This window comes from Benincasa hispida, chromosome 6, assembly GCF_027475165.1.
Source record: "Benincasa hispida cultivar pf3 chromosome 6, pf3_genome.v1.1, whole genome shotgun sequence".
Classification (NCBI taxonomy): Eukaryota; Viridiplantae; Streptophyta; class Magnoliopsida; order Cucurbitales; family Cucurbitaceae; genus Benincasa; species Benincasa hispida.
The window spans coordinates 49,302,091-49,319,190 of record NC_143483.1 but is presented as its reverse complement, the minus strand read 5'-3'; the positions used below and the strand labels follow the sequence as shown (position 1 = coordinate 49,319,190).

Below are 17,100 nucleotides of genomic sequence, written 5' to 3'. Positions count from 1 at the left end.
AAGACTTCATGAATTGCACTCCACAGACTCTGAGCACTCTCATGACCCATCACTTGTGTTGCAACTTCCACAGTCATGGAGTTATACAGTCACCCTCAAAGTAGTTGATCAGTGGCAACCCAAGATAGATACAGGGGACTTACCGTAACGGCTGAAGCAGAGGATGAGCTAGAGGCTCCGGAAACACCTTTTGGCTGCTTATCGATCTACATACCAGCTCCATAAGCTGGGTTTATAACTGATTCTCTTTGCTTAGTCATCATCGAAGGACACACATCTTCTCCGGTCAGATGTACTTCCAACCGGTAGCTTCTTAAGATTGGTAAGGCAAGATTCTTCTAGAGGAAGAAATTTCCACAGTCCAGCTTGATCGTAGTGATCTAGTTAAGAAGCTGGTTCAGCGGCGGGCTACTGTAGGTGGGGCTGATGAATTGACTGCTACCGTTGAAGAGATTTGAAGGGGCGTTTGCCATAGGCTCTGGTACCAAGTCAAAATAGGTAGCCTATATTTAGTATTGCAGAGAAGGAACAGCCTAGAGAATTTACTTCTTGTATATTTCCAATAAGTAATTACAGATACCTAGGTATACATTTTTATACAAGGCAGATGAATGGCTAAATTGGGCTATACAAAATAATAAAGAATACAGGGTCCAAAAGACAGATAATTTTACAACTATGGTTGTCAACGGTTTTGCAGAGATAGACGTTGGCCTGTTTGTTGTTGTTGGGCTACAAGCTGCAAGTTGTTGGGCTGAGAGATTGGGCCGTAGTTCTCCTTCACAGAACCTGATAATTAATTATACATTAAAAATAACTACAAAAAATGAATCATCTCTCAACTTCTAATACTATGTATACCTGAGATCTGAACCAATCGGGAAATTTGTGTTGATGCCTTATATATAAGTCAGAGGCGTTTTGAGCTTTACGACGAATTAACCTCAAGTGTTGCCTAGAAAATTGATCATTTGAAAGTTATATCAAAGAATTTATCCTAGAACTTAGAAATTTATAAAGTTTGAAATGTACTTGTGATAATTTGTTATTTTTTTACAATTGTTGAGAATGTACCAATGTGCGATACGATTTTCCTTCGCTGATAGTGTTCGTAAAGTTGACGCCCCTAATGGTCGTACCATCTGCCTAAATAATTCAAATTCACCAAATATCTCAAGATCGGGAATGTTATCATTATTTCGTTCATTTCTATCTCGTTTCAATCCCACTTAGATATCGCGAACAGAAGTTCTATGATTTATTCATTACATATACGTCTGCTATAGAACCTTCAGGACGTGCTTTGTTCCGTATAAATTGTTTCAATGTTCGTAAACTTCTTTCAACAGGATACATCCAACTGTAACTAACCAGACCACTCTGGTTTCATATGGTAGATGAACAACAAGTTGTACCATTACATCGAAGAAGGCAGGCAAGGATATTTTCTCCAACTTACAAAGTATGACTATGATGTCTGCTTGTAGTCCGTTCCAATCACTTATACATATTGTTTTTTACACATAAGTTGCGAAAGAATGTACACAATTCAACAATAGCAGTGGATACGTTCTTCAGTAGGTATGCTCGAATACCAATAGGGAGTAGTCTATGAAGCAACACATGACAGTCGTGTGTTTTTAGCCCCAATATTTTTCCATCTTTGTCATTCACACATCGTGATATGTTAGACACGAATCCATTAGGAAATTTTACTGATTTCAAATATTTACAAAATGAAATCCGTTCACTATTAGTTAATGTGTACGCTGCATGTGGTTTTACAAATTTGTCATTGACCTGTATCAAGTGTAGGTCCTTTCTTATCTTCAAATCTTGTAAGTCTAACCGAGCGTTTGTTGTATCCTTTATCTTTCCTTCAATATTTAACAATGTGCACACTAAATTGTCGCATATGTTTTTTTTTTCAATATGCATTACATCCAATTTATGTCATAATAATAGTCTAGACCAATATGGAAGTTGGAAAAAAAATGCTTTTCGTAGTCCAATTTAAAATTCATTTTTTTTTATCTTACTTCGATGGATGTTTGCTAAGCACATAAAAGTTCAACATATTTTTTTGTTGTAAGATCTGTTCTCCATTCATTACGACTGGAGGAGGTCTACGTTCAACTTTTCCATCATGTTGCCTACTTCGACGTCAACTATGATTCTTTAGAAGATAATGTCGATGTCCCATTTCTCTCTTATCCCGAGGGACGGATTATCTTCTTTGCATAAAGGACATGCTTGATAACCTTTTGTACTCCACCCAGATAGGTAACCGTACGCAGGGAAGTCATTAATAGTTCATAGTAAGGTGGCATATAGTTTAAAAAAACTCACCAGTAACAAAATCATAAGTTTGCGCACCAATTGTCCATAACTCTTTCAACTCTTCGATCAACGGCTGCAAATAAACATCAATTTCCTTTCCAGGAGATTTTGGACCAGATATGAGCAAAGACATGAAGAAATTTGTTTTCTTCACGCATTTCCAATGGGACAAATTATAAGGGATTATCACCACAGGCCACATACTAGAAGAAGTACTCATGTTTTCAAACGGATTGAACCCATCTGAAGCTAATCTCAAACGAACATTTTGGGGGTCTGAAGCAAAATGAGGAAATTCACGATCAAAATGTTTCCACCCCTCTGTATCAGCTGGATGTCGCAATACATCCTCCATTTCAAGTCACTTATCTTTGTACCATCTCATGTCAAAAGTGCCTTCTTTTGATACAAACAATCGTTTTAATCTCGGTAACAATGAAAAATGACACAATGTCTTATGTGGTATTTTTTCTACCCTTGCTATCATTCACTTTGTACCGAGACTCACCACAAACAGGGCATGTTGCATGTAAATTCTTTCCGATACAATACACAATCATATTTGCACGCATGAATAGACTCATAATCTAAGCCTAAATCACGCAATTTTCGCTTAGCTTCATAAAAGGAAGTAGGTATAGCGGTGCTAGCTGGAAACGCTACTTTTAACAATTTTAGCAACATGTCAAACGATTTGTTACTCAAGCTGTTGAGAACTTTGATATGCATCAACTTCATTATAAAGTTCAATGACGAAAATTGCGAACAACCAGGGTATAGTTCATTACGTGTTTCGGTCATTAAATCCTTGAATAAGTTCATGGTATCTCTTTCTTGACCATTAGAGGACGTTTCATTCTCAATCTCTTCTTCATTTGCATCTTCATTTTCAATTGGAACCTGTAGATCGTTTATATTCAACACCTCATTTTCTTTGATAACATTACCATCTATGCTATCTTCTTCAACATTATTGTGTATTGAATGAGTTGTATGACTTTCAAAATCTCTAAATAAGTTTACTGACTTTCCATGATATCCTCATTCACAGTATGATGGAGATATTCCATATGTTAATAGATGTCGTTCCACGATATCTAATTTTTCCCAAATTGAATTCATACAATTCTTGCATGGACATCTTATTCGTCCGAAATCATTAACATGAAACTTGACCACATTTAAAAGTTGAGATACTCCTCTATACTTCACTGGTAACTTATTCTTTATTTTAATCTATTATTTATTCATCCTTAAAAATAAATCTTTTCTAATTAACTTGTAGTTCAAAACAATAACATGTATTATATGACAAAGTACAAAGCCTTTATTAAGTATGAATTTTGATTAATCTAATAAACAATTCCAAGTTTGTTCGGAGAATTTAAAATTTTAAATAACCTCTAATAGGTGATTTGACTTGTGTATACACAATATCCGTGGAATGTAATTTATATCAAACATAACCCATTTTGTCACAGTATACCACTTGTCAACTACCTCACAACATTCAAATCAAATAATAAACCTTATACTTTAGGCAAAATTAACTAAGTATTAATTCACCCACCTCAAACACACGTTTCCACCAAAATAATGACATTGTGATCTCCAATAAAACACTTCATATGCCTTAAATTCATTAATTATTCCTACCCTTTAGACTTTCCAGATCTCCAAACACTTCGTCCATGTCCTCTATCTCATGAAAGATATATACATCCACATTCCCTACGACCCTTATACTCTAAGTTAAACTTGTTGTGATCAAAACGTATCATAACATTTTTAACTCAATTTCAAAGTTCAACAATGCACCATAGTTTTCATCCAACCACTGATGCAAAACAATCAAATCAAACTTTCAATCATAAAATATGTATATTCAATAACAATAACAATAACAAAATTAATATGTATATTCAAAACAATAACAAAACAAATATTAGATTTTGATTTTGATTATGCTACAAAAGAATCAAAGCACATATATTCAATAAATAAAACGGCGAATGAAGTACTTACCGGCGGCTGCGAAGGAGGTCGAACGAGCAGTAGAGCTGGGCTGGTCGAACGAGCGACAGAATTAGTCGACGATAAGCTCAACAACGACGACGAACGAGCAGATCTATCAGCAGCGTGAAGCATGAAGTGCGCGCACAAGTATTCGACAACGTTCTTCGTGAGGTGGGCAAACGATCGACATGCGTGGATGTTATAGATTTGAATAAGAAGAGGTGTGCGACTAGGGCTTCAAGAAGAAGAAGACCTTATATAGTGGATCTCCCGACGGTGCCCGATAGTCGTCGGGGGATCCGTCGGGAGTAGGAACTCCCGAAGAATAAATAGCCCATCGGGAGATTGTCCTAATCTCCTGACGATTACTATACGACGTCAGGAGTTAGCTCTAACTCCCGATGCCTTTCTTACATCATCGAGAGAGACCATATCTCCCGATAACCGTTCTCCCGACAACCTTTCTAGGCGTCGAGATAGCCTATTTTTCTTGTAGTGTTACCAAACGATTATATCCATTGATTAATCAATTTTCCTATTTTTCTCTTCATCTATTCTTGTATGACGATTCAATCTTCTTTTACTTCATTATTATAATCAAATTTTTTCGTTTTTTGGTAAAAAAATATGAACTCTTGTTCATTAGGAGAGAATCAGAGTTAGACATTGCCAGAGGATTGGAGTTATGATTTTTGTGTGTTGGTTGACTACTCTTTAATGTGTCTTTCAAATACACTATATTTGAATAAAAATTCAGTAGAAACATATCATTCACTCCAATCTTCTGAGAACATTATTATCAAATTTGGTTTATCTAATTATTTTTAATTTGGTTTAACTTTTTGTTACCAAATTTAGTTTTATTTAATTTTTTTATTTATTTAAACATGTTGTTATCAAATTTAAAATGTAATATAAAGTTAGACATATTGCTAGTTTGTCTTCGTTGAGCTCTGAAAATTAACTAATATAGATTTTCACAGTGCAATTGTAACATGAAGTTATGAGATTAACTAATCTACATCTACACATACAATTATATTGTAGTATGTAGTTATGTGATATTTTTTGTATTTCTTGATTTAATTTAGAGATAATTTTTCTCCAATAATATCCATTTGAATCTATATTTTGTTATCCGATTATGTTTTATTTTATTCTTTTTTATTTGTTTATACGTTTTGTTAGCATATTCATATTTTTTGTTTATATTATAACTATTATATAGTTTACACTTTTTAAAATGTAATCTAAAGATATAACACTATATCATTGGTATATAAAACATATTTATATACCTATTTATTATTTTAATAAGATTTGTTCTCCAATGTTCATTTTTTTAAAAAAAACTAACCCTCAATTCCAAGTTTCAATATATTTATAATTTTTCGTGGAAAATAAAAAAATTTAAGCACTCTTCTCCTTCAATATTAGAAAACACTAATTCTATTTTACTTTCCTCTCATCCCACCATTTTCTTTCTCTCGTTCTTATTTTCCATTTGAAACAAGTCTGTAGTCATAATATCTCTACAATCTCTCCTTTAAAATTGATGCCAACACACCCTCATCGCCACAGTCATATCTTGAGTCTCCTCCTTTAGAATCTTTCATTCTTTCTTCTCTCACCATCACCATATCTGCTACATTTCGGCTTGCATGACTGTCAGGTCTTCTTTTGCTCATCACCAACTGGTTCTCTAAGTAGTCACATGCCACCACCTGTTATCATTCTACTGCAAGCACACCATCATGGTCGTCCATCAAAGAAGTAGCCGCCAATCGGTTGTCGGTGAGGACCATACTGGCTGATTTTTGGATTTTGGAATCCTTTCTAAGTTTTTGGCTATGTTATTTGTTTTTTAGCTAGCTTTTGGTTGAGATTGTAATTTTTTGCATCTAGAATGTTTAGATAGAGTGTATTTGCGGTTTTTAAGTTTGTTTGAAACATTGTCTATTTGTACTCATTTTTATTAGTTTTGGGTAGTTTGGTCCTTTACTAATTAATATTTTCTATGATTTAAATTCATTTTGCTATTTTTATAATTTAATTTTTTTTTATCAGTTTTCCAAATGAAACTTTAAAATTTACCTTTTTTTTTCTTATCCGTTCTTATCCGCCATTGTGTATATTATATATATATATATATATGTATGTATATATGCCATTTGTCCAATCAACCCAAAAACGTTTTGTATTTGTTGGTAGAAAATACATGGGCCTAACTCCGAAACAAGCCCAGCCCAAATCCTGAAGGATGGCCACCTCCGATAATTTAATTTAAAAATTAATTAAATGATATTTTTTCTCCAAAAATTCGGCGCCGCTGGAGGTTCCTTATAAATGGAAATAAATGGGATGGGTGATAGGTCTCGAACGAGTGTGGTATTTTAAAGGTCGGCCACATTGAGTTGAGGCGGCCCTTTTCACTCCTTTTTCCTCGCTCGTATTCAATCTAGGGTTTTAGGTTTCCGACTTCTCTTCCTCTCTCCCTTCTCTCCGCACCTCTTTTTGCTCAGTATCCTCAATGAGCAACAACAAGGATAACTTCAACGTCTCGGATCTCGGTTCTGGTATTCAAATTTATCCTTTTTTTTTTCTTTATCCATCTTCCATTGCTCGTTCCTTTTTTCATGAACTAATTTCATGGGTTTTTCGTTTTTAATTTTAAAGCTCTTAATGAGGAGGATCGAGCAGGCCTCGTCAACGCTCTTAAGGTACTTCAAATTGATTCTCTTATATTCTTTTCTGGTCAAACTGTTTTCGGATGATACTAGAATCAGGAATATACTCTTCCGCCTTAGTGTTTCGTTTTTGCTTTTATCGCATTTGAATGGCTGTTTGCATACTCGTTTAGTAGTCTGAAACAATAGTTGGATGAAATTTTATGAAGTTTGGTTTTGGCTGTGGTTGACTTTACATGGGGTTTCGATTCTATGCAGAATAAGATACAGAGTCTCGCTGGACAGCATTCCGATGTCCTCGAGAATTTATCACCTGTTGTTCGTAAGCGCGTTGAGGTGCTAAGAGAGATCCAGGCAAGTATAATTTATCCTGTTGTTTGATATTCATTATGTGAACTTGTTGGTCTCTTGCTTTTGTGGTTTTTCTAATTGCTTGGTATCGACTTAGAGAAATCCACGCATTGTTTCTATTTCATTGGGTTATATTTAATCAGTCTTTCCGTTTAACAGAGCCAACATGACGAATTAGAAGCAAAATTTTTTGAGGAAAGGTTGGCGCTTGAGGCTAAATATCAGAAATTGTATCAGCCACTATACTCTCAGGTGTGAATATATCCTATTAGGCGTCATAATATTACAATTTTGTTTAGTTGGTGATTAGTTCCCGTGTTTCTACAGCGATTCAACATTGTAAATGGTGTTGTTGAAGCAGAAGGAGTTCCAAAAGAATCTGCCGCAGAGGACAAGGATGCAGCAGGTAATTCTATGCCGTCATTTGACATGTTGATTTTCTATGTGATTTAATTTTTTTGTATTAAGTATTTTTTGCTCTTGCAGAGAAAGGTGTCCCCGATTTTTGGCTTACTGCTATGAAGAATAATGAAGTATTAGCTGAGGAGGTTTGTGTTTTGTGCTAGTTTGAAGAATTGTCTGACATATTACATTACTGTCTATCTGAATCTCTTGGTTTTATTCTAGATTACCGAGCGTGATGAAGGAGCTCTCAAATACTTGAAAGATATCAAGTGGGGTAGAATAGACAATCCCAAAGGATTCAAGCTTGAGTTCTATTTTGAAACTAATCCCTTCTTTAAGAATTCAGTCTTGACAAAGACATACCACATGATCGACGAAGATGAACCAATTCTTGAGAAAGCAATTGGGTAATTTCATTCTACCTCATCAGTGGTTAAAGATTCTATTTCTAAGACTGATTATTTTTGCTATATAGTGTATGATGGCATGTTATAAACTTCTTCATTACACTTCAACTGAAAATGATAATCTCTTGTTGGCAGAACTGAGATTGAATGGTATCCAGGAAAATGCCTTACTCAGAAACTACTTAAGAAGAAGCCTAAAAAGGGATCGAAGAATGCCAAGCCAATCACCAAGACTGAAAATTGTGAAAGTTTCTTCAACTTTTTTAGTCCACCTCAAGTACCCGATGATGATGAAGATATCGATGAGGATACTGTAGGTTTATTATCCCTTTAGAGTGAAAAATCATTTTGCCTTGCTGTTTCTGTGCTCTTATTTCTACTCTCTTTTTTCAGGCTGAGGAGCTTCAAAATCAAATGGAGCAAGATTATGATATTGGGTAAGTTATTGACAATCGATATATTAATTAGCTCTGTACTATAGGTTGACTTGTCTATATTTGTGTGGTAGAGTTATTTAAAATGTGAGACTGCGTTATTGTTTAAATGGATATCAAGTGTTGGGCGGAATTTGATTTCTTAAAAATTGTTTATTTTGTCCTTAGGTCAACCATTCGGGACAAGATTATTCCGCATGCTGTCTCATGGTTTACAGGGGAGGCTATTCAAGATGAGGAATTTGAGGACATGGACAATGAGGATGAAGATGACGAAGACAATGATGATGAAGAGGATGAAGACGAGGATGAGGATGATGAGGATGACGAGGATGAAGATGATGAGGATGAAGATGAAGGGAAGTCCAGGAAAAAGGTATGATGTCAATTTGGTCCGGCCTATTTTGTATATTTTCTTCTCCATTTTGTTTTATTAGTTGGAATTGGCATCTTTTAACTTTTATGATTGGATTCGGTCTGTGTTGCGGTGGAAGCAGCCATCAGCTGGGAACAAGGTACACTTCCATTCCATAGTGGAACAAATATCTGTCCATTAACATGTTCAAATGTGCGTATATCTCACATATTATTGTTGTAATTTTGTTTTGGTGTCTACAGAAGGGTGGAAGAGCAGCGGCTGGAGATGGACAGCAGGGGGAGAGGCCTCCGGAATGCAAGCAGCAGTAGAAATGAATTTGATTGGTCGGTGGGACTGTCTTGTGTCTTTTGATGGTCCGCTGTACAAGTAATTTTTGGTTGGAACGAGTGAGAGGGGGGGGAAGGGGCCAAGGGGGAACGGGTCTGCAGTTTTTTTATGGGTTCTCTATTTGTCTATGATTTTCACTTCAAATTTTTCTTCCATGTATTTTGGTACTAAAAGGGGATTTAGGATAGGAGTCCATTCCCTTTCCTTTATGATTATTATTATTATTTTTTCTTCAATTTGTCGCTGGCTTGTGAAGAGGAATGGGTTTTTGCTCTGCTGCGTTGTCTGTTGGGGAAGTTGGGATTAGTTTCTATGTGAAGTTATATTTATTGAGCTTGTTTACTACAAGATGTTGCTTTTATTTTATATATTGAGATCCCTTCTTAGTATCGCCTTTTGCCTCTTATCTGCTCGATAATTTGCGTTTCAATTCATCATTATCTCTTGTTATTGGTTATTGCTGACTTGCTGTTGGGTTCTTTAATTTGATTTTAATGTAATATTTGATTAAATAAGTTTAATGCCTTTACTCTGGTCTAATTGAATTACGTATTAATATATTTCGAATATATGTTGTAATTATCTGACGTACGCAAAACTAATTGATAAAAGATTAGTATTTAAATTTTCTTCATTTGATTTGTTTTTAATAAAAGCAATGAAAGATGATTCAAGGATTGTGACGATTGTTTCGAATTTTTAAAACAGCTAACTCAAAATTTAAGAAGTGTAGTATTTTCCCGTTGTTTTAGTGTTGGGGCTTTATAGGCTTTGGAGATTCCAGATTGCCATAATTTTTCCATGACATCAATATGGATCCCGCCGTCGACGAGTGCCTTTTGATCTCGATGACGCAGGTTACAGATTATTTTTAATACGAATGCCAAACAAGAAAATTGAAAACATATACGAAAAATTAACGGACGGAAAATTTGGAAATAAATATATATCTATTTTTTAAAAATCTAAACTAAAATTAGAACGCACCTACTTTTTAATAATAGATCTATTTTTTTTTTTAAATTTATGTGGTATTATAAATATATTTTAAGAAATCAAAGTCATGACTTCAATTTTTTTGTAATTGCAGATGTGACAATCATATAGCAATCGACATAAAAATCATATAACAATTACGTAAAAATCAAATTTTCAGGCTAATTTTTTTTTGACATGTTTGCAAAGTAAATCTAATTTTCAATTTTTCTTTTACTAAAGTTGCAATTACCCGCTCTTTTTTTTAAAATCATATTAAGTTAGAATAAATATCTTTGAATGATCCAAATAATGGTGTAATTCCAACCCCTTCTAGTTTCCAGTCTCTAAGTATGACTTAGTTTTTGAAATAATTGTATTTGGGTTACAACTTTCTTAAATAATTATAATATTAACACTAGATTTGAAATTAGTAAAAGAGTCAAACAAGTGGAAGTCAATATTAAATGGAGAGGAAATAATATTGAGTTATCCTTGCGCTAATACTATCTTAAATCATCTATTGACGCAAAAACAAATTTAAATATAGTATCGAACAACTTAACTCCATACAAAAAGATAAATGGAGAAAGATTCAATCTTCTTCGTCTTAAGTACTTCTAAATCTAAAAATAAAAGAATAACTTCACCTTTAACCTATCATATTCCATAGTCATCACCAGCAAAGAACGCAAGAACCCAAGAAACCGAGTAAAAAAAATAGAGAGATATGTAGATGCTAGAAGAGGAAGAAGTACAAGAATTACACGAATCTTGGTGAGGACACACTTCTTTTATAGCCTGACAAATGATAAGGGTTAAATCGTTAAGAATTTGAAGATGGTTAATCAATGACATCCCAAAACCGTAGGAATTTTATAGATCGTATCCAACTTTTTTGGGACAGATTGTGCCCTACATTGTCAAAGTGGCTTCATATAAAAAAATTCAAATAAAAAAGAAGATAAATTCTCAAAATCCAAATTGCCCTCAAATATGTGTAAATATCATATATATATATATATTTTAAATGTAAATCGAACCATGGAAATATAGTAATAATCTAAACATGTAAAATATAATTATACCGTATTAGTAAATATGTATGAAATATAGATATCTGACTATGTGAAATATAATCAGTCTTTGGAACATATGATGTAGGACCGCCGAGCGCAATCCCTTAAGCAAGTTTCTTATTGGCTGACTTGGAGGTGGGCTCTCATGAAAGAAAGAATTCGGGCGGTGAAGATCTTTATAAATACAGAAGAAAATATGAAGGAAAAACACAAGCGAGGCGTAAGTTCTCTGTTATTGCCGAAGCTTCAAAGGTCTGTGTTCAAAGTCGAAGATAAAAAATACCGTCGGTTTGAGGTATTTATTGGGTCGTTCACCGTGAGCATTTTTTTTCCCTTTCATTTGAGAGTTTTTTTTAAGAATGATTCGTGAGCAATTTTCTTGAGAGAAAAATCGAAGTGGAATCTGCATTGGTGAGAATTGGACGTCCTCCATGAGGTGAACCAATATAAATCGGGTTTCATCTCTCTTCTCTTAAACTTGATTTATTATCGTTTTGGTTGCTTGAAAGATTAGGTTAATTTATCTATTCTTCTAATGAATTACAACTAGTTTATTCCGCATAATTTGGAACTCGAATTTGGTCTAGGCTTGTTAGATAATTTATATTGTCCCGTTGATTAATTTAGATTGATATACTATTATCTCCTATCAAGTGGTATCACAGCTGATTGAATTATATAACAATGTTGGAAAGAGATGAAAAATGGGTTATTTTAATGGATTGGATTTTTCTTTCTGTAAGTGTCAAATATGAGATTATCGTTCACTTGACATTAACAAGTAGGTAGTGGCGGATCCATAAATTTTGTTGACGGGGCAGGGGGCCTTATATGATCTAGTAAAAATAAATGTAATAAGTGGGGCTTAATCTGGATCTAAAGGAGATGGAAGGAAAATTTACCATCAAGTTAACTATGATTTTGATATTATGCCAGTTATATATATATATATATATATATATATATATATATATATATAAAGAGCATAAAGTTGAGAGGGCTCAAGCCCTTATTGGACCCATACTAAATCCGCCCCTGAGTGTAGCAAAGGAGACGACAACCGTAGGATTGCTGGCAGCTCTATCGAACATGTATAAAAAGTATGAGTAAACAATAACGTGTATCTCGCAACCAAATTCTTTAATTTGAAAATGACTAAAGGTACATCAGTCACTGCCTATTTAAATGAATTTGGTTTGTTGATAAACAAATTAGTTGCTATTGAATTAGAATTTTTCGATGAAGTAAATGCAATACTTTTGTTAAGATTATTGCCTGATAGTTGGGAAACCATGAAAACCGAAAATTCAAATTCATGTGGAAAAGAGAAATTTCACTTTTAACAGGTTAAAAACTTTGCGCTCATAGAAGAGATTCGCAGAAAAGACTCAGGCGTTGTTTCCACTTCTTATTCAACATTGAATGTGGATAGAGGAAGGAGTGTAAACCCCGTACTCCATTTTTCTTACATAAGTGAGTAACAAGCGTGTTAAGTAAAATTATGAAAGGAGGAAGATAAAGGAAGAAAATTCAAAGTGTTATAAATAATTAGTCAAGGGTGAGTTTTAGATAATATAACAAATGAAAATTGGCTAAGTACGGAAGCAAAGTGTAGGCATGCATTGATGGAGAAGTGTGACGCATGAGGTTGCATGTGTTGCAACCAAGGCTTGTAGAGGCTAAGTGTTGAAGGCAAGGATAAACTATGCGTTAGTACTAAGGATGAACGCATGAGTTGAAAGTATGATGCGTTGATAAGGCTTGCGATAGCCAAGGGGCTTGCAAGGGTATTTGGGCACTGGGCGATCGTGTAGTAAATAAGTGGCGTTACACGATGAGGTAGGCGATCATCTAGCAAATGACCGATGCTATGTGATGAGGTAGGCGATCGTGCGGTAAAGTGTGGCGCTAGACGATATGAAGGGTCACGCTAAGCGATAGCGCTATGCGTTGGACGATAACGTTAAGTGACGAGACGTTGGCATTGTACGATTAGCATCAGCGCTAGACGATGAGCTGCACGACAAGCGCTAGACGATAGTTGTTGGGCACTGGACACTAGACGATGGAGTATGCGATGTGCGTAAGGCGTTGAAACTCAATGCACGCTAAAGTGATGCTATGAGGCGAAGGCCTAACAACTGGTTGATATGATAAGACTAAGCGATGCGTGGGCTAGGACATGCGTTGGCTTAGGAGTATGCGACCAAAGAGGGGGGACGCAATAGCCTCTACGTGAGCTACGCGTTAGCCAGATTGAGCGATGCATTGTGAAAGAGGCATGCGGCCATGTGGTTGCAAGCGTTGACTTGGGAGCTGACCCTTGCGTCAATAACCAAGAGGGAAGGATCATCTTAGTGATTGATCAACTAAGCCAGCTATCATATTCAGGTTTGATATTATCCTTTAAGGATGAGGTGGCAGCTTGATGTTAAGAGGAGAACATACAGCTGCTAGTTTAAAAGGGAAGCTCGATTTCAATGAGAGGGTTGGAGAAATTCGCTTGTGCAAATGGAGTAATTCTAGAGCCATTCAAACCCTGAGTACGTCTAGTTACTAAGGTTGAAATACCGAAAGGAAATTCTAGCGGAATCGAGCTGGAGAATGAAGAATCCGGCTAAAAGTCGAATTCTAGGGTAAGTTGGGTCATTCTTGATGATCTGAGGATTTCGGCTCAACCATAAGAAATTCTAAGCTGAAATTTTAAGTTAAGCTTGCTAAGAAATTTTAGAGAATGTTTGTAGAAGAAAATTTCTTGAGAAAATGCCTAGAAAATTAGTTATTAAAATTGTAAGTTAAATCTAGAATCTTGAACAAGCAGGCAGTTGCTTGGGTTGAACAAGTAGGCAACTTTAAGGGCTTGATGATGATGTTGAGCGCATGCGTTGGAGGCTGAATTGGTGCAAGGACACATTGAGAAGCATTAGACCATGCAACACATATTGAAGCCGTAAGCGCAAGTGGTGTGGGCGTTGGATCCTGCAGGCAGGCGCACAAGGTATGAGGGCAAGGTTGTGTTGGAGTTTATGGGCACAACCAGACAAATGCATGGGTTATACGTTGATGTGCCATAAGACGGGTGCATGAGCTAAACGATGGGTGCAAAGGTTACTATGCGATTGTCCATGGGCACGACCAGACGAACGCATGGGGCATGCGTTGATGTGCCACAAGACGGGCGCATGAGTTAAACGATGGACGTAAAGGTTGCTATGCAATGGGAAATAGGCGTTGGTTGAAAGCTTGGTCGCATAGGAGGCTTAAACGCCTAAAGCAAGCCATGGACGCATGATAATGAAATTGCTGTCTAGTCAAGTTAAGGCCTAAGAATTTGGCTAAGTGTTTAATGCATAGTGAGCATATACATGAAGAGGATTACCAAAGACTGTGAGTGACTTTAAATGTTTTAAATGTTTCAAGTAAATTGTTAATGCTTATGAATGTCTAGCAATGCATATTTACTAAAAGCTATTTATGACAACTATTCTCAAATAGTTACCAAGCAACGCATCTTACATTAATGTTATGTTTATGCTATGCTTTTCAATGAACATGAGGATGCGTTAGTATAGAATGTTTTTGGGCAACTAAGTCATTAAGGGATAAAAATATGCAAGTTTAGTATGAGTAGCTCAGTACTGAAGGACCAGATGAGAAAGTACTGAAGCTCAGTCTTAGATTTGAATAGCTCAGTACTGAAGAACTAAATGAGAAGGTACTGAAGCTTAGTCTTAGATTTGAATAGCTCGATACTGAAGGACACGGGGAAGGTATTTGAGTAGTAGTACTTAAGGTATGACGGTACGTAAACTAGAATCACACGAATGAATGAAAAGTTGTTATTGGTAGTGTTGAGATCACTTCACAATAACTATGGATTGACATTGAAGAACTGAGTAAAGGTTCTCTCTCAACTAAGGATGCAAATTATGTTTTTAGGAGGTGAACAAAAAGATTCCATCCCAGTTAAGTAGTAATGTAGTAAAGAATGTTAAAGAGTGAGCAAAAGGGCCACTCTAGACTAATAGACTAAGGCATAGTCTAGCAAAGTAAGGCAAGTGCTATGTGATGTTGATGATGACATGAATAATAGTTGCCAAGTTTATGTTTTCAGTTAAAGCTTTCAGTTTTAATATCAAATTTATGTATGAAATTTATGCTTTAAATATTATTCACTCACTGGGCTTCTAGCTCATGTTTTCAAATGTTTTCCTTTCAGGTAGCGGCCAGTTCCCAAAATATTTCTTTGCTGCTGCTCTGCCACCCAAAGAGTTAGGTTGAAGGAAGCTTAATTGAAGACCTGTATTAGTTAGTACACATGTGTGTCATATAGGGACTAGTATTCTAGATGGGGCTCACTAAGTTGTAATATTCATGTAAGAACAATGCTATGAAACTCTATAATGTAAATGTGTTAAGTTCTAAGTTAATTTGTTCAGTATATTAATGAAATGTACGTATTCAGGGTTTGAGCAAATTTAACAGGTTAGATAGGCAGTAAGTTCCAGCAAAAGGGTTGGTAACTGCTGTAGTCACCACTCCATCCAGGTCAAGAGGGTAATATGGAACAAGGTGTGACAATGAGTAACAACAAAAATAGTGGCAACAGAGGCAAATTGAAAAACAATATGAGCAAGTCCAGAAACAATAGGTTTAAGTGTTGAAACTGTGGTAAGATTAGACAATTGAAAAAGAACTGTAAAGATTGTGAGGAGAATGAAGCTGGTGAAAATATTATGAAATTTAGGATGCTCTGACTTTGTGGAAAGCCTTTGGATGTCATTGGGATCGGTACATGAATATAAAATTGGCAAATAGTTCAATACTTCAATTTGAACCGGCTTGCTTTAGTTTTGGTTTTTGAACTGAATCAACCTGATTCGATTTAGGTCGGTTTGGTTCACTTAAAACTGGTTTTGTTTGCTTTCCTCCCTTCTGACTACCTAAAGAAACCCTTAATCTCTCTTCAACAAGATATCATAAGAAAAACCACCAGAAAACTCACCAAGACGTCATCTCTTGACTGGTAATGGCGAGGCAATTGTCATTGAGCTTCGTGGGTAGTTGAGTACCCGGTTCTCCAATAGATTGACCCGCAACTCTTAGTTAGCTGGTTCTGCTTTCCTTTGTTTGATTTATGTAGGGTATTGCAATTGGTGCATTAGTCTTTGTTGATATATGCTCTTTCAGTCCCTTTACAATCCCTTGAATTAGTAATGGGACGTATATATCAAAAGCTCAGTGTGAAAGAAAAAAAATCTCTTTGCACAGTTTCATAATATTGTTCACCAACGATCTGAGGAAGCTTCGTTCCTCAGAAAAGTTTTCACTTATTTTTCACTAGGTTCAATGCCAGAATATCGAACCATGAACGAGAATAACAAATCTCTTTATGATAAACAAATTCATTTTGCAAGTTCGTCCCCGCCTACCTGGGGACTTTTGTGTATGTTCAGAACCTTCTTTTTTCCCATCGACCCTATGCATTGGGGACCTGGAGTGACACGTTACAAAAACATTCATTTGATATCACATCCCTCCCCAGATTACTCTCTAAATCCAAGAAGAGATGTGAGGATAGAAATTTCCAACTCTTTTGTGACAACTACTATCCTACTAAACTCTGTAACCTATATCCTTAACACCTGACAATCTGATAAACATTTCAGTACTATAACTGCTCCAAGAATTATTCCATAA

General features: G+C 35.6%; 1 protein-coding gene across 1 annotated transcript; it reads left to right on the top strand.

The window, feature by feature from the left end:
• The first annotated feature begins 6,601 nt into the window (after window positions 1-6,601).
• On the top strand, window positions 6,602-9,735 carry LOC120080563 (nucleosome assembly protein 1;3). The gene is made up of 12 exons (XM_039035260.2): window positions 6,602-6,932; window positions 7,033-7,076; window positions 7,302-7,397; window positions 7,554-7,646; window positions 7,722-7,800; window positions 7,881-7,942; window positions 8,022-8,206; window positions 8,342-8,519; window positions 8,600-8,643; window positions 8,809-9,016; window positions 9,138-9,155; window positions 9,259-9,735. The coding sequence occupies exons 1-12, from the start codon at window positions 6,887-6,889 to the stop codon at window positions 9,325-9,327; spliced, it is 1,122 nt and encodes a 373-aa protein (XP_038891188.1). The 5' UTR covers window positions 6,602-6,886; the 3' UTR covers window positions 9,328-9,735.
• Window positions 9,736-17,100: the final 7,365 nt, after the last annotated feature.

Excerpts from the sequence above, each read along its gene's own strand:
- LOC120080563 (XM_039035260.2), top strand. The coding sequence starts at position 6,887 with ATGAGCAACAACAAGGATAACTTCAACGTCTCGGATCTCGGTTCTG. Across the intron at positions 7,077-7,301 it reads GCCTCGTCAACGCTCTTAAG|AATAAGATACAGAGTCTCGC; the intron begins GTACTTCAAATT and ends GATTCTATGCAG. Across the intron at positions 8,644-8,808 it reads GAGCAAGATTATGATATTGG|GTCAACCATTCGGGACAAGA; the intron begins GTAAGTTATTGA and ends TTTTGTCCTTAG.